General features: G+C 37.9%; 1 protein-coding gene across 1 annotated transcript in view; it reads right to left on the bottom strand.

The window, feature by feature from the left end:
* The window catches only part of LOC119787129 (kinesin-1 heavy chain), a 29,463-nt gene extending 17,137 nt beyond the window's left edge, over positions 1 to 12,326 (bottom strand). The window contains exons 1-4 of the mRNA XM_038290769.1: positions 11,945 to 12,326; positions 3,741 to 3,828; positions 3,569 to 3,642; positions 3,374 to 3,478 (exon numbers count right to left, since the gene is read on the bottom strand). Coding sequence (XP_038146697.1) covers positions 3,374 to 3,478; positions 3,569 to 3,642; positions 3,741 to 3,828; positions 11,945 to 12,070 — 393 coding nt within the window. The 5' untranslated portion in view covers positions 12,071 to 12,326. The remainder of the gene's footprint in view (positions 1 to 3,373; positions 3,479 to 3,568; positions 3,643 to 3,740; positions 3,829 to 11,944) is intronic.
* Between the last annotated feature and the right edge of the window lie 8,327 nt (positions 12,327 to 20,653).

Genomic DNA, 20,653 nt, shown 5'->3' with positions numbered 1-20,653 from the left:
TTTTATTTCAATTATTTTTAAGAATATTCACAATCTGGAGCTTTTCCCTGCCTTTACATACAACCACTACGATAAACGTATATTCCTGCAACCCACCAACATCAAAGCAAAGAGATCCTGAGCCAGGGAATCACTTTTCAACGTTCTACTTCTATTGTCCAAATCTGTAGTATTTGTCAGTTTAACAGCTAACTTTATGTTTGCTCTTCTTTTTCTCATCATAGTAGCTTCATCTGGTCTGGTTCCATCATAAAAGGAAATAACAGCTGAACTTCTGCTACCAACATCTTTACTGATGATAGGGTTGGGCCTTTTTTTAGTGTTTAGTTCTGTTTTTCTCATGGGCTCAGCTTTTACTGACTGACTATATATCCTTTCTTCCATTATTTACATGAAAACGGGCTCAGAGCTCGTCTGTTTAACTTTTCTTTCCTAGACAAAGCCCCCTATGATGCCAGGTTACCATTACCATCACTAACATAGAAAGTGTTTATAGATCAGTGCTTCTATGTTCCTTTTCTATGTCTGCTTCCATCTCCATGAACCCCAGTCTGCCTCTGCAGATGGTCGCTCACACTGAGCCTGGTTCTGCTGGAGGTTTCTTCCTGTTAAAAGGGAATTTTCCTCCCCACTGTCGCTGCATGCTCAGGATTGCTGTGAAGTCACTGACTCGAGGCAATCAGCTGGTTTTTTGAACCAATCTGAATGAATTGTTCATGTCCTTAAGATGATGCGTGTTTTGAATTGCTGCAATACAAGTGAATTGAGTTGAATTGTGAAGTGGAAGATAAAAGGAAAATATTACACATTTATATAGTTTTTATTCATATTTGATCTCTCTAAGCTAAAAATTCACTGAAATTATAGTTGAAAAGTCTTTGAGAGGCATGTCTGCTGTTCTTTGTAAATTAGCTCCAGCTTAGTCAGACTGAATAGAGAGCAGCTATGAAAATTAATTTTCCAGACTTGGCACAGAACGTCAGCTAAAGTTAGTCCTGGATTTTTCATGCACTGTTTTTCCTTGCAACGTGAAATTCACAGTTTCTGAGTCATGAATTTTAACATCAATACTCCAGACAGTCAGAACTACAAGTCAGAGTTCAGGTGTGTGTAGCAGGGCGGTACTGGACTTCTGCATTCAATATGGATGCTACTCTCATCAACAGGGGTTAAACGTCCTACTTTGGCCATTTGTAAAAGCTCTTTATTATTATTACATTATTATGCATTTCACATTAGGCAGTCGATAAGGTACTACTTGTGTTTATAGGGACATATGTTTCAATGCCATGTATAGTTTTTGTCATTGTTCATGCTTTATACAGGAATGAGTAACTGTAATTGAATGCTTATTAATGCTCTTAGAAATAATTATATATATATTTATTTATTATATATATATTAGGGGTGGAACGGTTCACAAAATCCACGGTTCGGTTCGATTCACGGTTTCGTGGTCACGGTTTTCGGTTCTGTATATGTTGATTGTTACACCGAAATCCCACAAATATTTATGAAATTAATGAAAAAAATCCCACAAAAAATAATGGATTGTAATTATTTTAAATGATCCGTGGAAACCCTGGATCATTTCCGTATGTCTTGCTGCTTTGAATTTAATCATCTCACGCATGCCCTCTACCATCTCCAAGGAACACAAAGCGGAGCGGACGGGAGCCACAGTGGAGGCTGTAAACTTTGCTTTGAGCAGCCGGTCTGGAGCGCAGCGGAGCAGAGCGCTGACGGAGTATGTGGGATTTCGGGGTTAGCATGACATGTTGGTCATGTTGCTGTTAGCATAAACAAAACGTGTTGCACAATGCTTTCACACTGTTGCACTTTTATCCACAACTTTCTTTCCGCCGTCATCGTAGGTCACTCTAAATGCAAAGTGGTCCCATACAGCAGACCTATAAAGTGCTGCTGGCGCGTCTTCCCACTCCTGTTCTTTCCCACTCGCCATACCCACACAATTCTCCACAACAACTGATTTTTTTCTGCTACACCCGGCTACGCTGCTTCGCTTCTTCTTCTTCTTCTTCTTGTTTACTACTGGTGGTTGGCTTTGGTCGCAGTACCGCCACCTTCTGCTCTGGAGTGTAAACGCGTCGCCTATGAGAAAAAGGAGCAGCGCATGAACCGAACGCAACACACGCGAATCGAACCGAGACAGTCGAACCGAACGGTTCGGACAGTTTTCATAAATCGTCCCATCCCTAATTTATATATATATATATATCACGGCAAAATCCTTTGTCATCTTTACCGTCGACAGGCTGCAGCCATGTCCCAAATTCCTCATTTTCCAGCCACTTTTGTTGAAAATTTGCATTTTTCCATTCTCTAGCTTCCTTTCTGAATATACGGGATTACGATCAACCCGAAGCAGTTGCGCACAAACAAGCGGATTAGTAATCAGATATATCAGATTAATTACATCTGATAGAATATATATGACAAAATTGTTTTTATAAAAAGTGCCACGATAATCACATGTAATGAATTTTAATGCCAATTCATTTTTTTTGGACTTTTAATGATTTCTAATGACCCCTTGAAACCCTGTTGTTATGGCTGAAACAATATCAGGACTGGCTAAGGAGAATAGAAGGTTCAAGAAGCTAAACAGTGGAACGTATTTAGTTCTGAGGAAAATGGAACGTACCATTAAACAGAACCAAAACAACAATATTCTCAAATCTCTCTCTTTATTTTCAATCATCGTATTCTGGAAGGTAAACCTCTTCTAGAGTCAAATATTGTATAGCTTCCAACAGGTTTTCTTTCATCATGACCCTTAACTAATCTCCATCTATTTTCCACTGAGCAGCTACTCTGGCCCTGCTGAAGAGCATTCCTATTGCAGGATGTTGCTACTGCCACCATGTTGCTAAATTGAGATGGATTTATCAGATTTGAAGTCAATTGCTTTTGGTCTCATCATTTACTGTGCCTACATGGCTTGTGGCAAACTGCAAGAAAAAATCCCTTTCCCTGTACCTTGCAATTAAGTGTCACTTTCTGTTGGTCCACCACATAATTACCTAAAAATAACAAAATGGAACGACTTTGTAATGCCGGCAAATGTGGAAAGGTTAAGTCAGAGTGAAAACTCCAATAGAGTAACACTGTATGAGACACTGTGAGCTGCAAGACAAAAAAAGATGCATAAATCTAAGATGAGGCACACAGGAAACACGACGCAGCAGTACCAGGCTGCATGTTGCTCCTCAACCCTCATCTCATAGGATAAACAAAAGCCACCACATTTACAAAACCTACTTTCTATTTAAAATGAGTGTATCATAATAGTTAAAACTCCCCATTTCTGAAGTGCAAATAAAACATCAATCAGTATACTCCCTTTACGTACTTTAATATGAAACTCCAGGTTTTCATCCATGGAATAGATGTAGTTGAAGATATCCTGTACTATCCTGGGGATGATGCCCATTGCATCTGTGTCATGAAGATTCCCCTAAAAAACAGGAAGTAGAGAAAATTAACAGAGAAAAAAAAAAAACTGAAATGTGATGCCCTGGAAGTATTACAGGAAAGCCATCCTTACCTCCATGGTGTGTGTTTTACCAGATGACGTCTGACCGTAGGCGAAAATTGTTCCGTTGTATCCCTCGAGAACATCTAGCAGAAACGTACACAAAAGGAAAAGCGTGAAGCGACAATGCAAACAACACAAAGAGAGACTTAAGCTGAGGTATTGATTAAAAAGTAGAGCTTACCTTTTACAATCTTTTGGGCACAAGCGTTGTAGACCTGTTCTTGTGTTGTACTTGACTGAAACACTCTGTCAAACATGTAGGGTTTACCCTGGAATAAAAAGGAAATACTATGAGCCACAAATGTAACTCAGGAAAATGACAATTACGTGTCTTTCCAATATAACTGTTTATATCATAATTTAATAATTGAAAATATTTGACAGAGACCCTATGAGATTTAATGATGGATTTATTTACTAAAAATGCAATCTATTCTTTCTCCTGACTATCTTTTTATTTATTTAGTGTCACCACGAGATACATCCTACCGATACGCTATAGATTTCTGTGGGAAGCAGCGCTTTACACCTACTCACCAACTTGACTCTCAGGGGTGCCTCAACACTACAGGTGCTGGTCATAAAATTAGAATATCATGAAAAAATAGATTGATTTCAGTAATTCCATTTAAAAAGTGAAACTTGTATATTATATTCATACATTACATACAAACTCATATATTTCAGATGTTTATTTTGTTTAATTTTGATGATTACAAATGACAACAAATGAAAATCTCAAATTCATCATATCAGAAAATTAGAATATTACTGAAGACCAATAAAAACAAAGGATTTATAGAAATGTTGGCCAACTGAAAAGTATGAACATGAAAAGTATGAGCATGTACAGCACTCAGTATTTAGTTGGGCCTCCTTTGGCCTGTATTACTGCAGCAATGCGGCATGGCATGGAGTCGATCAGTCTGTGGCACTGCTCAGGTGTTATGATAGCCCAGGTTGCTCTAATAGTGGCTTTTAGCTCTTCTGAATTGTTGGGTCTGGTGTATTGCATCTTCTTCTTCACAATACCCCATAGATTTTCTATCGGGGTTAAGGTCAGGAGAGTTTGCTGGCCAATTAAGAACAGGGATACCATGGTCCTTCAACCAGGTACTGGTAGCTTTGGCACTGTGTGCAGGTGCCAAGTCCTGTTGGAAAATGAAATCTGCATCTCCAAAAAGTTGGTCAGCTGCAGGAAGCATGAAGTGCTCTAAAACTTCCTGGTATGTGGCTGCGTTGACCCTGGACCTCAGAAAACACAATGGACCAACACCAGCAGATGACATGGCACCCCAAACCATCACTGACTGTGGAAACTTTACACTGGACTTCAAGCAACGTGGATGAAGTGCCTCTCTTCTTTTCCTCCAGACTCTGGGACCTTGATTTCCAAAGGAAATGCAAAATTTACTTTCATCAGAGAACATGACTTTGGACCACTCACCAGCAGTCCAGTCCTGTTTCTCTTTAGCCCAGGCAAGACGCTTCTGACGCTGTCTGTGGTTCAAGAGTGGCTTGACACAAGGAATTCGACAGCAGAAACCCATGTCTTTCATACGTCTGTGTGTGGTGGTTCTTGAAGCACTCACTCCAGCTGCAGTCCACTCTTTGTGAATCTCCCCCACATTTTTGAATGGGTTTTGTTTCACAATCCTCTCCAGGGTGCGGTTATCTCTCTTGCTTGTACACTTTTTTCGACCACATCTTTTCCTTCCCTTCGCCTCTCTATTAATGTGCTTGGACACTGAGCTCTGTGAACAGCCAGCCTCTTTAGCGATGACCATTTGTGTCTTGCCCTCCTTGTGCAAGGTGTCGATGGTCGTCTTTTGGACAACTGTCAAGTCAGCAGTCTTCCCCATGATTGTGTAGCCTATAGAACTAGACTGAAAGACCATTTAAAGGCTTTTGCAGGTGGTTTGAGTTAATTAGCTGATTAGAGTGTGGCACCAGGGGCCATCAATTTTGAACCTTTTCACAATATTCTAATTTTCTGATATGATGAATTTGAGATTTTCATTTGTTGTCATTTGTAATCATCAAAATTAAACAAAATAAACATCTGAAATATATGAGTTTGTATGTAATGTATGAATATAATATACAAGTTTCACTTTTTAAATGGAATTACTGAAATCAATCTACTTTTTCATGATATTCTAATTTTATGACCAGCACCTGTATTATAGGGTTTACCTTTACAACTTTAACATAGAACCATCGTCATGCCTTGGTGTGTCCACCAGACAAACCTAAAACAGCGTTTTGTTGTGTTTTAAAAGGGAATATTTGGGAATGAAATGGTTTGTGATTCATCGGTGGATTTTAAGGTTTATAAATGTGTAAAAATTGAAAACTTCCCTTTTTTTCTGTCCAACATAAAAAATTCTAAATGCTTGGTCTATTTCAAAAAGAAGTTTGGTTACATTATCTAAGATATTTCATTTAAAAAATTTGATATATCCAGGATGGTGTAATACACAAAGTTGGAGCCATTAATCTTTATTTATTTATTTTTTTGGCTAAAGATTATCTCTGATAATTAAACCAGAGAAACCTAAAGCGCTCATGAGGTTTCAGCAGCAATTTAGGATCCAAATACTTCAATCGAGCACAGTTTAGCAAACGTTGGCAAGCTGTGAGCCAATCAAAACTTCACGGCCCAATTCCAGCGACAAAGCGATCAATAGCTGCATTTAAGATGGAAAGTGAAAGGCAATAAATCTGATGTTACAAGCAATTCTGAGGCTTGCTTTAGACGGCATCCTGTATTTAGGGGTTTGTGATCCCAGTTGACTCATCTGATCTGTGGCTGTAAGGGGTGGGACTGTGGGATTGATGCACAACAACTTAGAGAAGATTTACCAATATCCAAGGTAGAAAAAAGAAGGAGACCACTCCATGGACAGTTAGTAAAAAAACGGATTACTGCTGACTGATTTATAAGTAATAACACTAATCATTATACAAATAAGCCATCGTTTTTTTTAACTGGCAGTGTAAAGTGGTCCCTTAAACTTGGGTACTTAAAAATGGGTTACAAAAGAAATAACTTTGCTATAAAAACCTTTCTGCTCCTGATTAAAATAAAGCAATTCAAAAAGTACTGCAGATAGAACAACTAGATAACGAAGCTAATCATATCATATTTTTCTTACATTTTATGTGCTAGAATATAATTGCAAACGGTAACAATAAGCAGGCAGTCACCGTAACATGACAGTTAAAGTGAAATTATCTTTTAGTGCTTGCAGGTCAGGGGATCACAGCACATTCCTGATTTAAGTTTAAATCTAGAAAAGCACTAAGAAAGCTCGGAGCTCCTTAAAGTAGCTAATTTTCCCTGACATTTTGTGACTTCCAGCTTAATACCTATATTGACAAAATCTTTCAAAAACATTCCTAGATCTAGATGGCGATCCGGATCACCACTAAAATGTAATCATTTGTTGCCAGTTATCAACACGCAACTTCCTTGAAAACTTCAGTAAAATCTGTCCATAACTTTTTCTGGGCATATTGGAAACAGACAGACAAACCGTGATTAAAACATAACCTCATTGGCAGAGGTAAAGGAAAAAGATATCCGTCATGACTTTGCATTATTTCCTTCGTCTTTAGGTGCAGCTCTGAGTGTAAGGCCGTGCAGCGTCTTTAAAACCACCTGTAATTCCCTGCAGAGGACTTCATGTTTGTCATTAACCCGCCTATAAACGAAGCAATGCACAGATATCCACAATGACAAAAGGTCTGGAGCAAACAACAGGAGTCTTAACGTCCTCATTGTCACTGCAGCTACTGGCCTCATTACTTACACTTCTCTCTAATTGGATTACTGACTAAAATTGCAATTACACTGTAATGTATTGTTGGAGTGTGCAGAAGCGCTCGTTCGCACTCCTCCGCCTCCCAACGGCTCTGTTATGATACAACTAAAAAAGGACAGCCAGACTAAGGTTATTTTGAACATCCTGGTATGAAGCATGAAACTGGAGGATAAACTCTAACCTCATTTTTTTCCTAGTGCTCATACAGAAACATAAAATTTTTATTCAGGGTTTATACAGGAATGAGTAACTCTAATTGAATGCTTTTTAATTCTATTAGAAATAATTTTAATGCCGTCAACAAGTACCCATGACTCCCAATTATTTATATATATATATATATATATATATGTATATAGCATTTTCCTATTGTCTAGCTTTTTCTCCACCTTGAGCTTCTTTTCCGAACATACAGCTTTACAATCAACCGGAAGCAGTTCAGTGCAAAAATATCGCAATATAATATATCTGATGAAATTGTTTATAAAAACTTTTTTTTTAATAAAGCATTTTAAATGCCATGATAATCACATTTAATGAATTTTAATGCCAAATAAGACCTTAAAAAAAAATATAATTCAATGACTTAATGTTTTTTAATGAACCATGGAAACCCTGTTATTGGTGCATCCTACATTTTTAAAGAAGGTAGGCACAATTTCACTGATCCCTGCAACGTTTCTATCTCCATTGCATCTTCAAAAAATAGCTCATTTCAGTTTAAAAGGGCTTCCATTGGTTCCTGAGTGAAATGGGAAAATATGAAATAACAATCTAGGCCTATAGGCGAATGAAGAAGCAGCAGCTGCAGGAGTAACTCACCTACATGTTTCCCCTTTCAGTTGCCAAACCAGCTTGGCAAATATACCTTATTATACCAAAACAACCTCATCTACTAAATTTGTGTTTTTGTTTCTCAAGCAAAAAACACTGAGTTATGGTGTGCAACAGAAATATTCACTTAGACACAAGTGACACATGGGGAGAATCTGAAAACACATCACCAGATGACAAAAGCCTGAAACAGAAGCCATTTGTGAGAAAGCCAGGTACTTCCTGTCCACATCCTTAGATCTCTAAATGAATAAAAAAACAAGCTAAGTGACTATCAGACCCTTACATAGGGATAAACAATATATCATAATAATAGTTACCCTCCCCACCCCGAGAGATTGCCCAGTGCCCAGCCAGCAGCCTGCCCTGATTGGTCCAACAGTTGGTAACCAGGAGAGAAGACAGGGAGATTACCCAGGAGGCCTGGAGTAATGCTGCTGCTACCTACATCAGAGGCAACAGGCTGCTGCTTTGCAACACTCTCGCATCTCACACAATGTGCACTGGTATTCTAGCAGCATGACTGGCACTCTGTACTGGGCAGGGCTACGCCACGCCTTAGGGGCAATGAAAGCTAAAGGCCTGAAGCCAGAGTCAGCAAGGCTACAGAGGAAGTCGCTGCAGTTCCAACAGGCTCCTTTGTTTTGCATGAAACAAATGAATAGCTCTGTTGTATTTAACATATTAATTTTAAATAAAGTAGGAATAGGAGGGAGAGCTCAACAGCCCACACAGGCAAACCTGAGAGCGTCTCTGAAGAAAGGTTGCCAAGGCCTTGTTAACTCTGTAAAATTATCTGAGATTAGCACAACACCATCTCAAAGTCCACAAGGCAACGACAGCTTCTGACAAACTAATATTTAACCATGTTGTTAGGGCATATCGTCAGCTTTTATAAGTCAGTGGAGCATGTGCAACATTCTTTTTAACCAAAGGAAACAGCAAAGAGGAGGATGAGTGAACCCATAAAGCAATAACAAGTAAGTTCAACTCAGCCATGCAGATATGGAATGGTGCAAAGAGCTAAGTCTGCAGGTTTTAGGCCAATAAGAATAAAGTTTCCTCTTTACACTATCCTGTTGTTTGATTCAGTTAAGTGCTGGTAATTAGACACAGTGAGGCATTTCCTTTCTCTTAGTAGAAATGGTGACCTCGCCTTATATTTGCAAGACTTGATGACGGTCGAAATCACCAGAAACCTAATGGTTCTAATGACAGCACCCAGCTGATTGATTCCTAATTAAACGACATGAAAGCAACATATATATATTATAAGGCTAAACTAAAAATGCATCCAAATCAAACACTAAACACAATTTCAGGGAAACCAAAATCCAAACTGGACTTCTTGGATGTGATATTTGGATTTCTATGACATGCATTAAAGAGGATGCATAGTTATCTACTGCTAGTTCGTAATTTTTGGCTACCTGGGTGGACGCTATTGGGTCAAGACAATTTTTAAATCCTTGTGACCTAGGTCATTAAGCTCAGGTGGGGTGGTGGAGACATTATCATGATATAAAAGGAAATGGTTGAGTTAGAATGATGTTGGTTAACCACAATCCATACTTTTGCTGTCATATTTATAAATAATAAGGATGTAATGCTTTTCAGGCTGTACTCAACATGCTTTTCTCTACACTCTTAATAAAAGCCTATTTTAATTGAGATCTAATGTTTTTTTCTTGCCCTTATGAGAAAGCTTTTAATTAGAGTTTATTCTGCGTCATTTCTGAAGTTGCGGTAAAGGCTAAGGCTAGTGACAACCTCCCACAAGCAGCAGTTTTTATCGTCCACTTTCAGTTTGTGCATTACTTGCATATTTTACATAGTCTCAGTCTCTTGTTTTTCTTTCCTTACCTATAGAAAGAACTCCATGGCCAGTTTTTCTAATCTCTCACATCTCTGTAAATGTTTCAATGCTTGTTTATTTTGATATTCATTTAAAATGTATCAAATTAGAGATGCCTGAGTATCGAGTATGTAGTTTAGAAATGTCCTATCCATCAGAAATTGATCGGAATCAGCATGCTTCCATTGATCTTTATGTAAATTACTGCAAGCTTGTTTTTTTGTTTTTTTTAAATGGACTGACTTTGGATCAAAAATGCAACCCGCCCACTTTTAGTCATGCCTATAACATTTTTTTTCTTCGATGACCATAAAAAAGATTCAATGCGATTGTTCTAAAAGCATACATTGAACTATTTGATTTTATATTTTGTTATAACTCCCTCTATTAGAGACCATTTAAAATAATGGTTTTCAATTACACATTTAAGCCATTAGGGAGGGGAAAAAATAATCAACTTGCAAATATGGAAAAATCAATTAGATATGGGTCAGGAACGCCTTTATAAGGAGTCTCTGATAATGAAATATCCTTGGATGGAATTACACTGTTAATTATTGTATTTTAACCAACAAGTTAGAACAAATTTGAAGTCAGACATTTTAAATGTACTAAGTTATGAGTTTTTTACCACTTCTTAGCGACTTGAAATGTATGGAAGAGGATTAGGGCCACTGAAAAAAATGAAAAGGTTAACTGATTTTAACATTTTATTTCAGTATAATATGAGAAAAAGTCAGAATTTTGACTTTATTCTCAGAATTCTGACTTTTTTCTCAGAATTTTGACAGCTAACAAACATATTAGCATCAAGCTGTAGCCATGTCTGTTTAAGAGACTAAACTATCTCACTGGTTTTAACCACCTTCTGTTTTTCCATTAATTAAATAGCATCACAGGGGACCCCTTGGGACCTTAAAAAGTCCCCTAATTTTCCACCAATGTGTTATTGGCCCTCTCAAACAACTGACATCTTTGCCAGTGAAGCTGAGTGCTCCCACATCTCTTCCTTCATGATGCCCATCTACATTAAGATCCAAAATTCTGAGATTTAAGTCAGAATTCTGAGAAAAAAGTAAAAATTCTGAGAAAAATACTCAAACTTCTGAGATTTAAGTCAGAATTCTGAGAAAAAAGTAAACATTCTGAGTAAAAAAGTCAACATTCTGAGAAAAATACTCAAAATTCTAAGATTAAAGTCAGAATTCTGACTTTTTGCCCCCATATTAAACTGAAATAATACGTAATAATCAGTCTTTTTTTCCCCAGTGGCCCCAATCTTCTTCCGTAGAAATGATAAAAACGAATAATTGTTTTGTAAAATATACTAAACCTTTCTCATTTTTAATTCCTAACATTATCTGCAATTCTATTATTATAGTCTTTGAGGACAGCAAACCTTTCTGTAATAGCCAGACTTCCTCCAACAGGGTTTATAGGAGGGTCCGCTACGTGTCCAGCTGACCATGTTAGCTTTAATTAAGCTATAGCATTAAAACTAGCCAGCTAGCATGGGCCAGTTAATCTGCAATGAAGCAGCTGGCCTAGCCTGTTAGCCAAGATTGCTAAACATCACATCAAACTGGGTTACCCTTCAAGCTGACGCAAAACTCTATCATTACATAACTATATGATATATTGTGTGTAAATACACAGTCCAGAGAGTAATGTGGTAAACTGCATGGTTGACGCCAGTGATATTTTAGCCCGTGGCAGTCAGGAGTGTATGTGGCTTTGTTGAATGACAGCTCGGCGCAGCTAGCTGAAGCTAACAGGCTAACTGTGTTAGCTACAGGACAAATCGGAAATGGCGAGCTGTCTCACAGTGGTGTCAAGTAGCTCCCTGTCATTCAGAGGAAAACAACTCACCCCGATAACGACAGTGTCTTCCCCTTGGAATTTGGGGATGTATTTGTCGCCTCTGGTGACCTCGGAGCTGTTCAGGGGCCTGAAACGGCACATCACTTTGATGGTGCACTCCGCCGGGTCGGCCATCTTCCACGGTTTACGAATGGAAATTCACCGATAGGGAAACTAACGCAGATCCTGGATCCCAGGGGCGGCCGGTGGCGGAGAATCGGGAGGCCGAACCCCTCTGTCCTATATCGTGGGTTCTGAGAAGGTCAATGATAAAGTGGGCATTCAACAGATAAAGTCTGTTTTTCCCTAACAGTCACTTCCCCCTCCGGTTAGGAAGCCATGATACCGGTGGATGAGCGGCTGTCCGCCTCGCCCCTCCTGCTGTGGATCACAATGACATCATCTTGAAGGGCGCTCCCCCTCAACAAAAACACAAAGCTGCCTTAAAGCTATCAGTGCACCGCTGTGAGTCCCATACCAGACTATTCCTACTTTACCATCTAATTTATTAGATAGATAGATAGATAGATAGATAGATAGATAGATAGATAGATAGATAGATAGATAGATAGATAGATAGATAGATAGATAGATAGATAGATAGATAGATAGATAGATAGATAGATAGATAGATAGATAGATAGATAGATAGATAGATTATTTTTTTAGATAACTGTTCAGATTTTGTTAGAATGGCTCAGTTTCAACACTCCCCAAATTTAGCCCTCAACCTTACATACACAACACATACATCAAAATAAACAATCGACTTATGAGCCCACCTGCCCCCACCCAAAGGTGTAAATATCGGCAAGCAGAGACTGCAGTCCCTTAGGGGCCCCGTCACTGACACCTTGTTGGCCCCACAACGGTATACTGTATTGCAGATGTATTGGTTTGAAAAATTCATCTTAAACCCACCTGATACTGAAGTGACTGACTGTACTGGACTGTATTTATACCCCAACACATGCCAGATTTCACCATGATGGTGAGCCGTTTAAACACGACACCAATAACAAAGCAGACAGGGTTACTATTAATTACTATGTTAATAACTGTGTATAGTTCATTACACGGTTGGTAAAAAAAATACATTCATATGATATGTTTCAAACCGCAATAAAGATCTTAAAAGAACAATGTATTTGAGTATTTTATTTTTTGCAATACGACTTGGAATTATGGGTAACCCAGAGCGCAGTAAAACCATAACTGTTACGTACAATGTTTTAGTGACGATGGAAACCAAAAATAGGTACTTAAGCAGATTCCAGAAAAGAAAAAGCAAAGAAGAGCTGCTGGAAGAGCGGAAAAAACTTCCTAAAATAAAGACGTTCTTTCCAAGAACCGAAGAGGAAGAGGTGGACGTTGCTGCTGATAATGTTGCTTATTATTGTGTCTTTACACCATTGTATTTGCACCATGACTCTTCCTACTTTACCATCTACTCTATTTAGATGGATATGCAGATAGATAGAACGTGCACATTTGGACATTTCTACCCATTTCTTTTGGATAACTTCAGATTTTGTTAGAATGGCTCAGTTTCAACACTCAACACTCCCATATGTCCTCAACAAAATTTAGCTCTGAACCTTGCATACACAACACATAAATCAAAATAAACAATTGAACTGAGAGCCTACCTGCCCCTACCCATCCTCACCACCTTCTGTAGAAGCACCATAGAGAGCGTTCTGACCAGCTGGCTCACTGTATGGTGTGGAGGCTAAAGACTGGAAGAAGGTGAGAAGAGTGGTGAGAACAGCAGAGAGAGTCATTGGGGCTCCTCTTCCCTCCATAAAAGACATTTCATCTCAGCGCTGCATGTCCCGAGCCCGTAACATCATCAATGACCCCTCAGACCTCCACCATGGACAATTCTCCCTGCTGCCCTCTGGGAAGAGACTTCGAAGCATCTGATCCAGGTCCGGCAGGTTCCAGAACAGATTCTTCCCCACTGCCATTAGACTGCTGAATGTTATATAATATGGGGTTTAAAAAAAGAAAAAAAGCGCTGAATGTTTGAAACTGTAAATCATACACCAGTTTTATGTTTACTTTTTAACACTGCTGCACTATATAAATGGAAATGTCTTGGGAGCTGTACTGAACGAAATTTCTTTTTGTATACGCTACAAAATGACAATAGATTCTGTCTTAGTCTAAGTGTAAAGGCTGATTTATACTTCGAAACTAGGTCGTCATCCAGGTGTCGCAGTGAACACAGAAACATCCCCGCCTCCTCTGCTGCACCTCTCCCAAATTGTAGGTGACCGCAGACAGGAGGCTTCTGATTGGTCAAATCTACATCCGCTCTACTAATGCATATTTCCTGTTTGGTTTCCTCACTGCCTCTGCTGTATCTAGACCTACAGCTAGTTCATGATTGTCCCTCTTGCATTGTGGCGTGGGATAACATAGCATAGATCACGCTTTAAAATTGAGCATAAATAAAAAATGTCTGCATCATTCCTACGACTAGCTCACTGCGACACTATGGATATTATTTTTTAAATTAAGGCCTTATTTGGCATTAAAATTCATTAAATCTGTATCGTGGCATTTAAAATGCTTTATTTAAAAAAAAAAGTTTATGAAAACTGGATAACCAGCCCCTAAGAAGTGTATATCTGTCTGTTTGTAAGCATAGTCTGATCCAGTCTTAAATCCTTTAAAAATACATTTAAGCTCCACCCATCTTCCTACTGACTATTACCAAATTTACTTTTTGTGCTAAGAAAATCCTCCCACAGCATGGTGCTGCCACTATGTTTCACCAAGGGCTGTTCAAGAGGAGGTAGGCCGAAACGGTTTGTTTTAGCTGGAAAGCAACTGAGCTTTCCTTCTCAGCCCAGATACTGGTATGTTTCTTCTGATTTTATGGGTTTTTGTGTTTTATTCTCTAGCTGTCATTTTATGTGGCCAAACAGGTTTCTAGGAAGATAAACTTGCTAATACATCTTACTATTTCTATGTTATTGTGGTGGAGGTGGGATGATTTAAGCATGGTTTGGAGCCACACATCCGAGGAAACCTGCAGTCATTTTACTTTTTTTTTATATACTTGAAGCCAGATGTGAGGCATTCTGTCCAACAGCTGAAACTCGGTTCACAATATGGGTTGATCAATGGGACAATGACCTTAAAGACAGCCCCAATTCTCCCACAGAATGACAGAAAAAGAATAAAACAATGGCCCAGTCAAAGTCCAGGGATGGATCAGTTTAGAGATGTCCAAAGTGTGGACATAAATTACAGGAGAAACACTAATTGTGTCAAATGTTGAGGTTAATTCTGCAAAAGGTTGTTGAAATTGTATTGCTTTCTATTTGAGATAACTTAAAGCTCAAGCAGTTGTTTACAATTTGAGCATCTAAACTCAAATGCCTGTCAGATATCTTAAAGATTAAAAACAATACATATATATATATTACTAAGCAAGCTAATTTGCACCCCTTAAACTACATAAATTGGTTGCGGTCAGGTTTGGTGGTGAAAGATGCCTTCTTTCCTAACCAAAACCGTTTAACAGACAAGTAATGCTGATCACATCTCAGTACCTACCATTAAGATTAACCTGAGCATACATAACCTTACTGTGATTTACAGATATACCCGTCACCCGTTACCAGAACTCAGGACTCATTTTGATCCTACTTTTTTGTATCCTACTTAGGGGTGTGGAAAAAAATAGTTTTGGCAATATATCGTGATTTTTGACTGCCTGATATAATATCGACCTTTTAGTTCCTAGTATCAATTTTTTTTTTTAAAGATAATAATTTTTACCTTAAACTGAGGTTGAGACAGTCACAGTGGAAGACATGGGCTGACTCAAACCCCAAGCAACATGGATACCAAAATAACTAAATGATCAATATTATACTTATTATACTTTTTATCTATACATTCAATTTTGATAGCAGGAAAAATATTCCAATATATGGTGATATTGCAATATGATGATAATGTTGTATAGTGACCCAAGTATCATGACACTTATCGTATCGCAACACCCATGCCAATACTCATCCCTAATCCTACTATAATAAACAGTTTAAGCTTTTAGTAAGTTTAGATGGAAGCATACTGATGTTACCTTTCTCATGGGTGGGGATGATTATAGTTTTCTTCCATTTTAATGATATGTCATCTAATGGGCATCTAAACCAGTATTTATATTCAGAACTGTTTAAGCTCTAGTTTTTACCTTTAGCTCTAACTGGATTCAAGCTGATGCGCTTCATATTTAAAAAAAAAAAAAAAAAAGCAAAATTTGTTTTATTTCTTTAAATGGCAGGCTTTCTTAAGCCATCTGATGTGTTGATATTAATCTCCTGGTGTTATTGACTATGGGTTATTCCTCTAATTGAGGGCTAAAGAGTAAAACACTCAAGCCTATGGAAAAAAAAGTTTTTTTCTTCTCTTTTGATTTGAAAGCAAGCATTGCTGCCTATGTTTGAAAAGAGTTTCAGTTCAAAAAGTGTTTCAGTTCAAAATAGGCTGAACAAAGGGATTAGTATGCAATAAAAAAACATGCTCTACATAGTAATATGCTTTTTTTCTCTGAAAAAAAAGAACCAACATAAAAACCTAAAGAAAAAAGAAAAATGATCATGGTAGCTACACTGCACAATCATGTACACTCAACCGCCCATTTATTGGGTACTTTGCAGTGGTGTACAAAAGTACACATATTTGTTACCTAAGTAGAAGTATAGATACAGCAGTTTAAAAACACTGGTGTTTTTAAAAACACTAGCGTGCCATGAAACACCAAAAACTTGACCCCTTTACTCAAGTAAAAGTGAAAATGTATGTGCTCCAAAAACTACTTAAAGTATAAAAGTATAAAGTAATCTTTAAAAAAAACAGCCAGATGCCACTATATGAATTAAAAGCTCAATTGTTCGACTATTTAGAAAAATTCTTTGAGATAGGGCCAAGGATTAGGGAGGCCTTGTTGGTCTCCATCTCCCGATACGCTCTCGCCTGTGTCCAACCTTTCAGACATTTCAACATCTTTTTATGAATCCTACATTGTAGCATGGCATAGACAATTCACGTTTACAGTTTGAAGAACACCTGCTTGCTTCTGATGATTTCCTTTAGCTAACTAATGAGTGTTTGCGTTATATGACTCATCCAATTACACTAGTTTTCACTAGATGTGGATGGAGCCAATGATCTGCATTGGATGGAGCACATGACGTGATATCGATATCTATAAACATAAAGCCGAAGCCAAGAGTAACGAGTAATGTTTGTTTTAAAAATGTAAAGAATAGCACAGATACTTGTGTGAAAATACAATGAATAGAAGTCAGAAGTAGGAAGAAAAATAAGTAATGGAGTAAAGTATAGATACGGTACCTAAAAAGTGTACTTAAGTACAGTAATGAAGCATTGTACATCGTTACTTGACACCTCTGGTACTGTGGAGAAATTAATTTTGAGATATGTCTGTTCTTAGCCTAATCCAAACGAAGGTCATGAGAGATAAGAATGAGTTACACAGCCTCCTTCATGCCATGAAGGGGAGGACTGCTGTTCTTGAGGAGATCCATCTGGCCAGTGAAAGATATATTAACATAACAGTGAATGGCCTTGATGAACTCAAGTAGTTTTTCATTCAAAATGTCCAAGTGTGAGAAAGTTCTTTATGCAAGGGGGTGGGTTGGTTCCTCTGGGGGGAGTGTGTTGGGATTTATGTTAGGTGCAAATGTATGTACTGAGATTTGGTCAGTCAGAGCTATATCTCTCCGTCTGAGGAAATTAAATAAATTTGAACCTTATTTCTTCCAAGAAATGCTTCTGTCTCAGCTTCCTAACTCCATAGTAAACTTGTTAATTTGTTTAAAAAAAAAAAAAAAAAATCTATACAATACATTTTAGTATTTAAAATTGTAAAATACAACGTACTGAAGGTCAAAGAGGATCTTTGTAACTTTGGTTATGTTTATGGTTTCATACAAGCTGCTCTGGTCATTTAAGAAGCTCAAGAGTTACTGGGAATTCCATTCGCAACCAGAGATGGCAAAAGTACTCACTTTCCGTACTTAAGTAAAAGTACAGATACTTGTGTTAAAAAATACTCTGGTAAAAATGGAAGTACTGATTAAACTTCTTTACTCGAGTAAAAGTAACAAAGTACAGGCTTGTAAATTTACTTAAAGTATAAAAGTAAAAGTAGAAACCACTTTTTTCATGCCGTTGCCTACATTTTAAATGGATGTCTGCCAATAGGACTAGATCTCCGTTGTGTTCATTTTCAACCATCTGGTCGTCCATACTACTATGCTAACGCCACCGCCACCAAGCTGCAATGATTTGCCACGAATGAATTCCGCCGAATCTGTCGATTCATCTTGTAGTGGTGCGTCAAATGCAACGTAGATTCCCATCCAAGTAGATTGAATTTGGTATTGATGACGTGAAAAATAATAACGGTAACTCTTTTGAAATGATTTAAAACTAAAGTAACGAGCCAATTTTTTAAAATGTAAGGAGTAGAAAGTATAGATATTTGTGTAAAAATGTAAGGAGTAGAAGTAAAAAGTCGCCATAAAAATAAGTAGTAAAGTAAAGTAAAAATATCAGAAAAATCTACTTGAGTACAGTAACAAAGTATTTGTACTTCGTTACTTCCCATCTCTGTTCGCAACTATACAGTAGCACCTTTTGGGTATATACACAAAGGACCAAAAACAAAGATAACATCCAATCAGGTGTGATGATGGAAATGCCTTTTGATTTCAGAGGTCAGAGGAGGATGGAAAGCACTGTTTCAGATGAGAGAAAATCAACATTAACTGGCTTTTAAATCATGACAGTAAGTTCAGTGGCCTTCAATAGCCTCCAATTCTCTAGACCTTAGTCCAACAAAGCAGCTTTGGCATTAGTTGGAATGGAAGATTCGCATCATGCATGTGCAGCTGGCACAATCTGCAGCAACTGTGTGATGCTCCCACTTCAATAAAGGCCAAAATATCTGGAGATCATTTCACACACTTTATTGGATCTTAGCAAGCGGTGCCTACTGAACAATGTGCATGGAAAAAATGCACACATTTGCCTGGAAAAAATTGGAAATTCAAGCAAATCAGTAAAGGATATCAGATATTCTCTAAACATTTCCAGTGTCTTGAATTCTGAGTGAAACACTGGATTAGATGACAGTGTTCTGACGTGGAAGATGGGTTTATCTAATTTGCTTTAAAGGAAATATTAGTAACAGTGGTGTCTTTGTTGCACTGCATGTGGGTTGTACAGTAACTTTATCCTGTGAATCAGCTGTCTTGAGGGCTGAATACTGTAGAGGTTGCAGCTGTAGAAGTTCCTCTTCAACAACAGAAAAAATGCATCATGTCTGATCTCATTCAACAGATGCCCTCATGGAGCAAAAAGCAATGGTAAACCACCAGTGCTTGTCCACATTTCCAGACCACTCCCAGAAACACCACAGGATATCCTTTTACATGTTACAGTGCTTAGCTAATCCAAATACCAGTTCTACTGGCCCACTTGTGTGTTCACAGAAAGAGTCAGAGGGTGGGGTAACTGGGCAGTGTAAATATTACAGAGCAAGTCTCTGTGCAACACAATGCCTGCTGCCTCTCATCTGGCACACTGGGATAAAAGGAAAGCTTTTCTTTAAGCTCTTGTTTCCTTCTGTATTTTTCAAGTAAGAAAATGGTTAGAACACGGAAAAAAAAACAAAAAACACTTAAGAGATTCATTCACAAAAAGAGTTACATATTCATCTGAGCACCACCCCCCCACAGTGTGGGATACAGCTCAGCATCCAGCTAAGCCTCTTACTCGACAGCTGTGTCTCGCTCATTACAGTCATGTTGCTTGTACTGAAGATTTATTTTCACTGTGAATGCATTAGGAGGTGGGCATCAATGAGACTTAATGCAAAGAGATGACAATATGACCGTATCCTTCTTATGCTGCTATAACAATTACTGTCTTTCAAAATACAAAAAGAGTTGTGACTTAAGTGTTATTTAGCTGTGTTTTATCAAAGGAAAATAATGTATAAAGTAGTATAGATACATTAAAATGAATGAATGCAGCACTAAAACAAAACAAAGGTATTATTGTGTCATTTTAGCCAAATAAAAAATGTAACATGTCCTCAAATGAGGTTCACTAAATAAAAAATCAAAAAATCAAAGGAGAACTTCCAAATATTTTGTTTAATTCTATTTTCACACATTTTCTGAACTTCTATCAGAAAAAATACGATCAAAAAAGTACTTTACAAGTGTTTACAGCAAACGAATGATACTGTATATACAGTCTCTTATAAAGACTTTCTTTTCTTCACCAACTCTTTACTTTGTGAATATTGGTGGTACACTAATGCTAATGAAAGTGCTGCATGATTGTTAATCTGAATATGTAACTCAGATTTCAAAACACATATCAAAAAATTGTGGTACAAATAGCTCTGACTCAGTCCGACTCAAATATTGAGCATCTGTTGGCATAATTTTTCCAATTCTTGGCACATACAGCATTCTCCATTTAGTCTGGATTCTTCTTCTTGCTGTGGAAAATCCCCCACACAGCATGACGGTGGCAGCACCATGCTTCATTGTTATTGCTGTGCTCTAAGGGTGATGCTTTCTAGATTAGTGCTTGATATTTTATTGCATGCGCTCCATTTCTGGCCCTTAGCTGCTGCTCCCTTTTGAGCTTTGC

Source organism: Cyprinodon tularosa, unplaced genomic scaffold (assembly GCF_016077235.1).
Source record: "Cyprinodon tularosa strain WSP-4 unplaced genomic scaffold, ASM1607723v1 ctg289, whole genome shotgun sequence".
In the NCBI taxonomy this organism is placed as follows: domain Eukaryota; kingdom Metazoa; phylum Chordata; class Actinopteri; order Cyprinodontiformes; family Cyprinodontidae; genus Cyprinodon; species Cyprinodon tularosa.
Note: the sequence above shows the minus strand (reverse complement) of the source record. Positions and strands in the feature narration are given on the sequence as shown.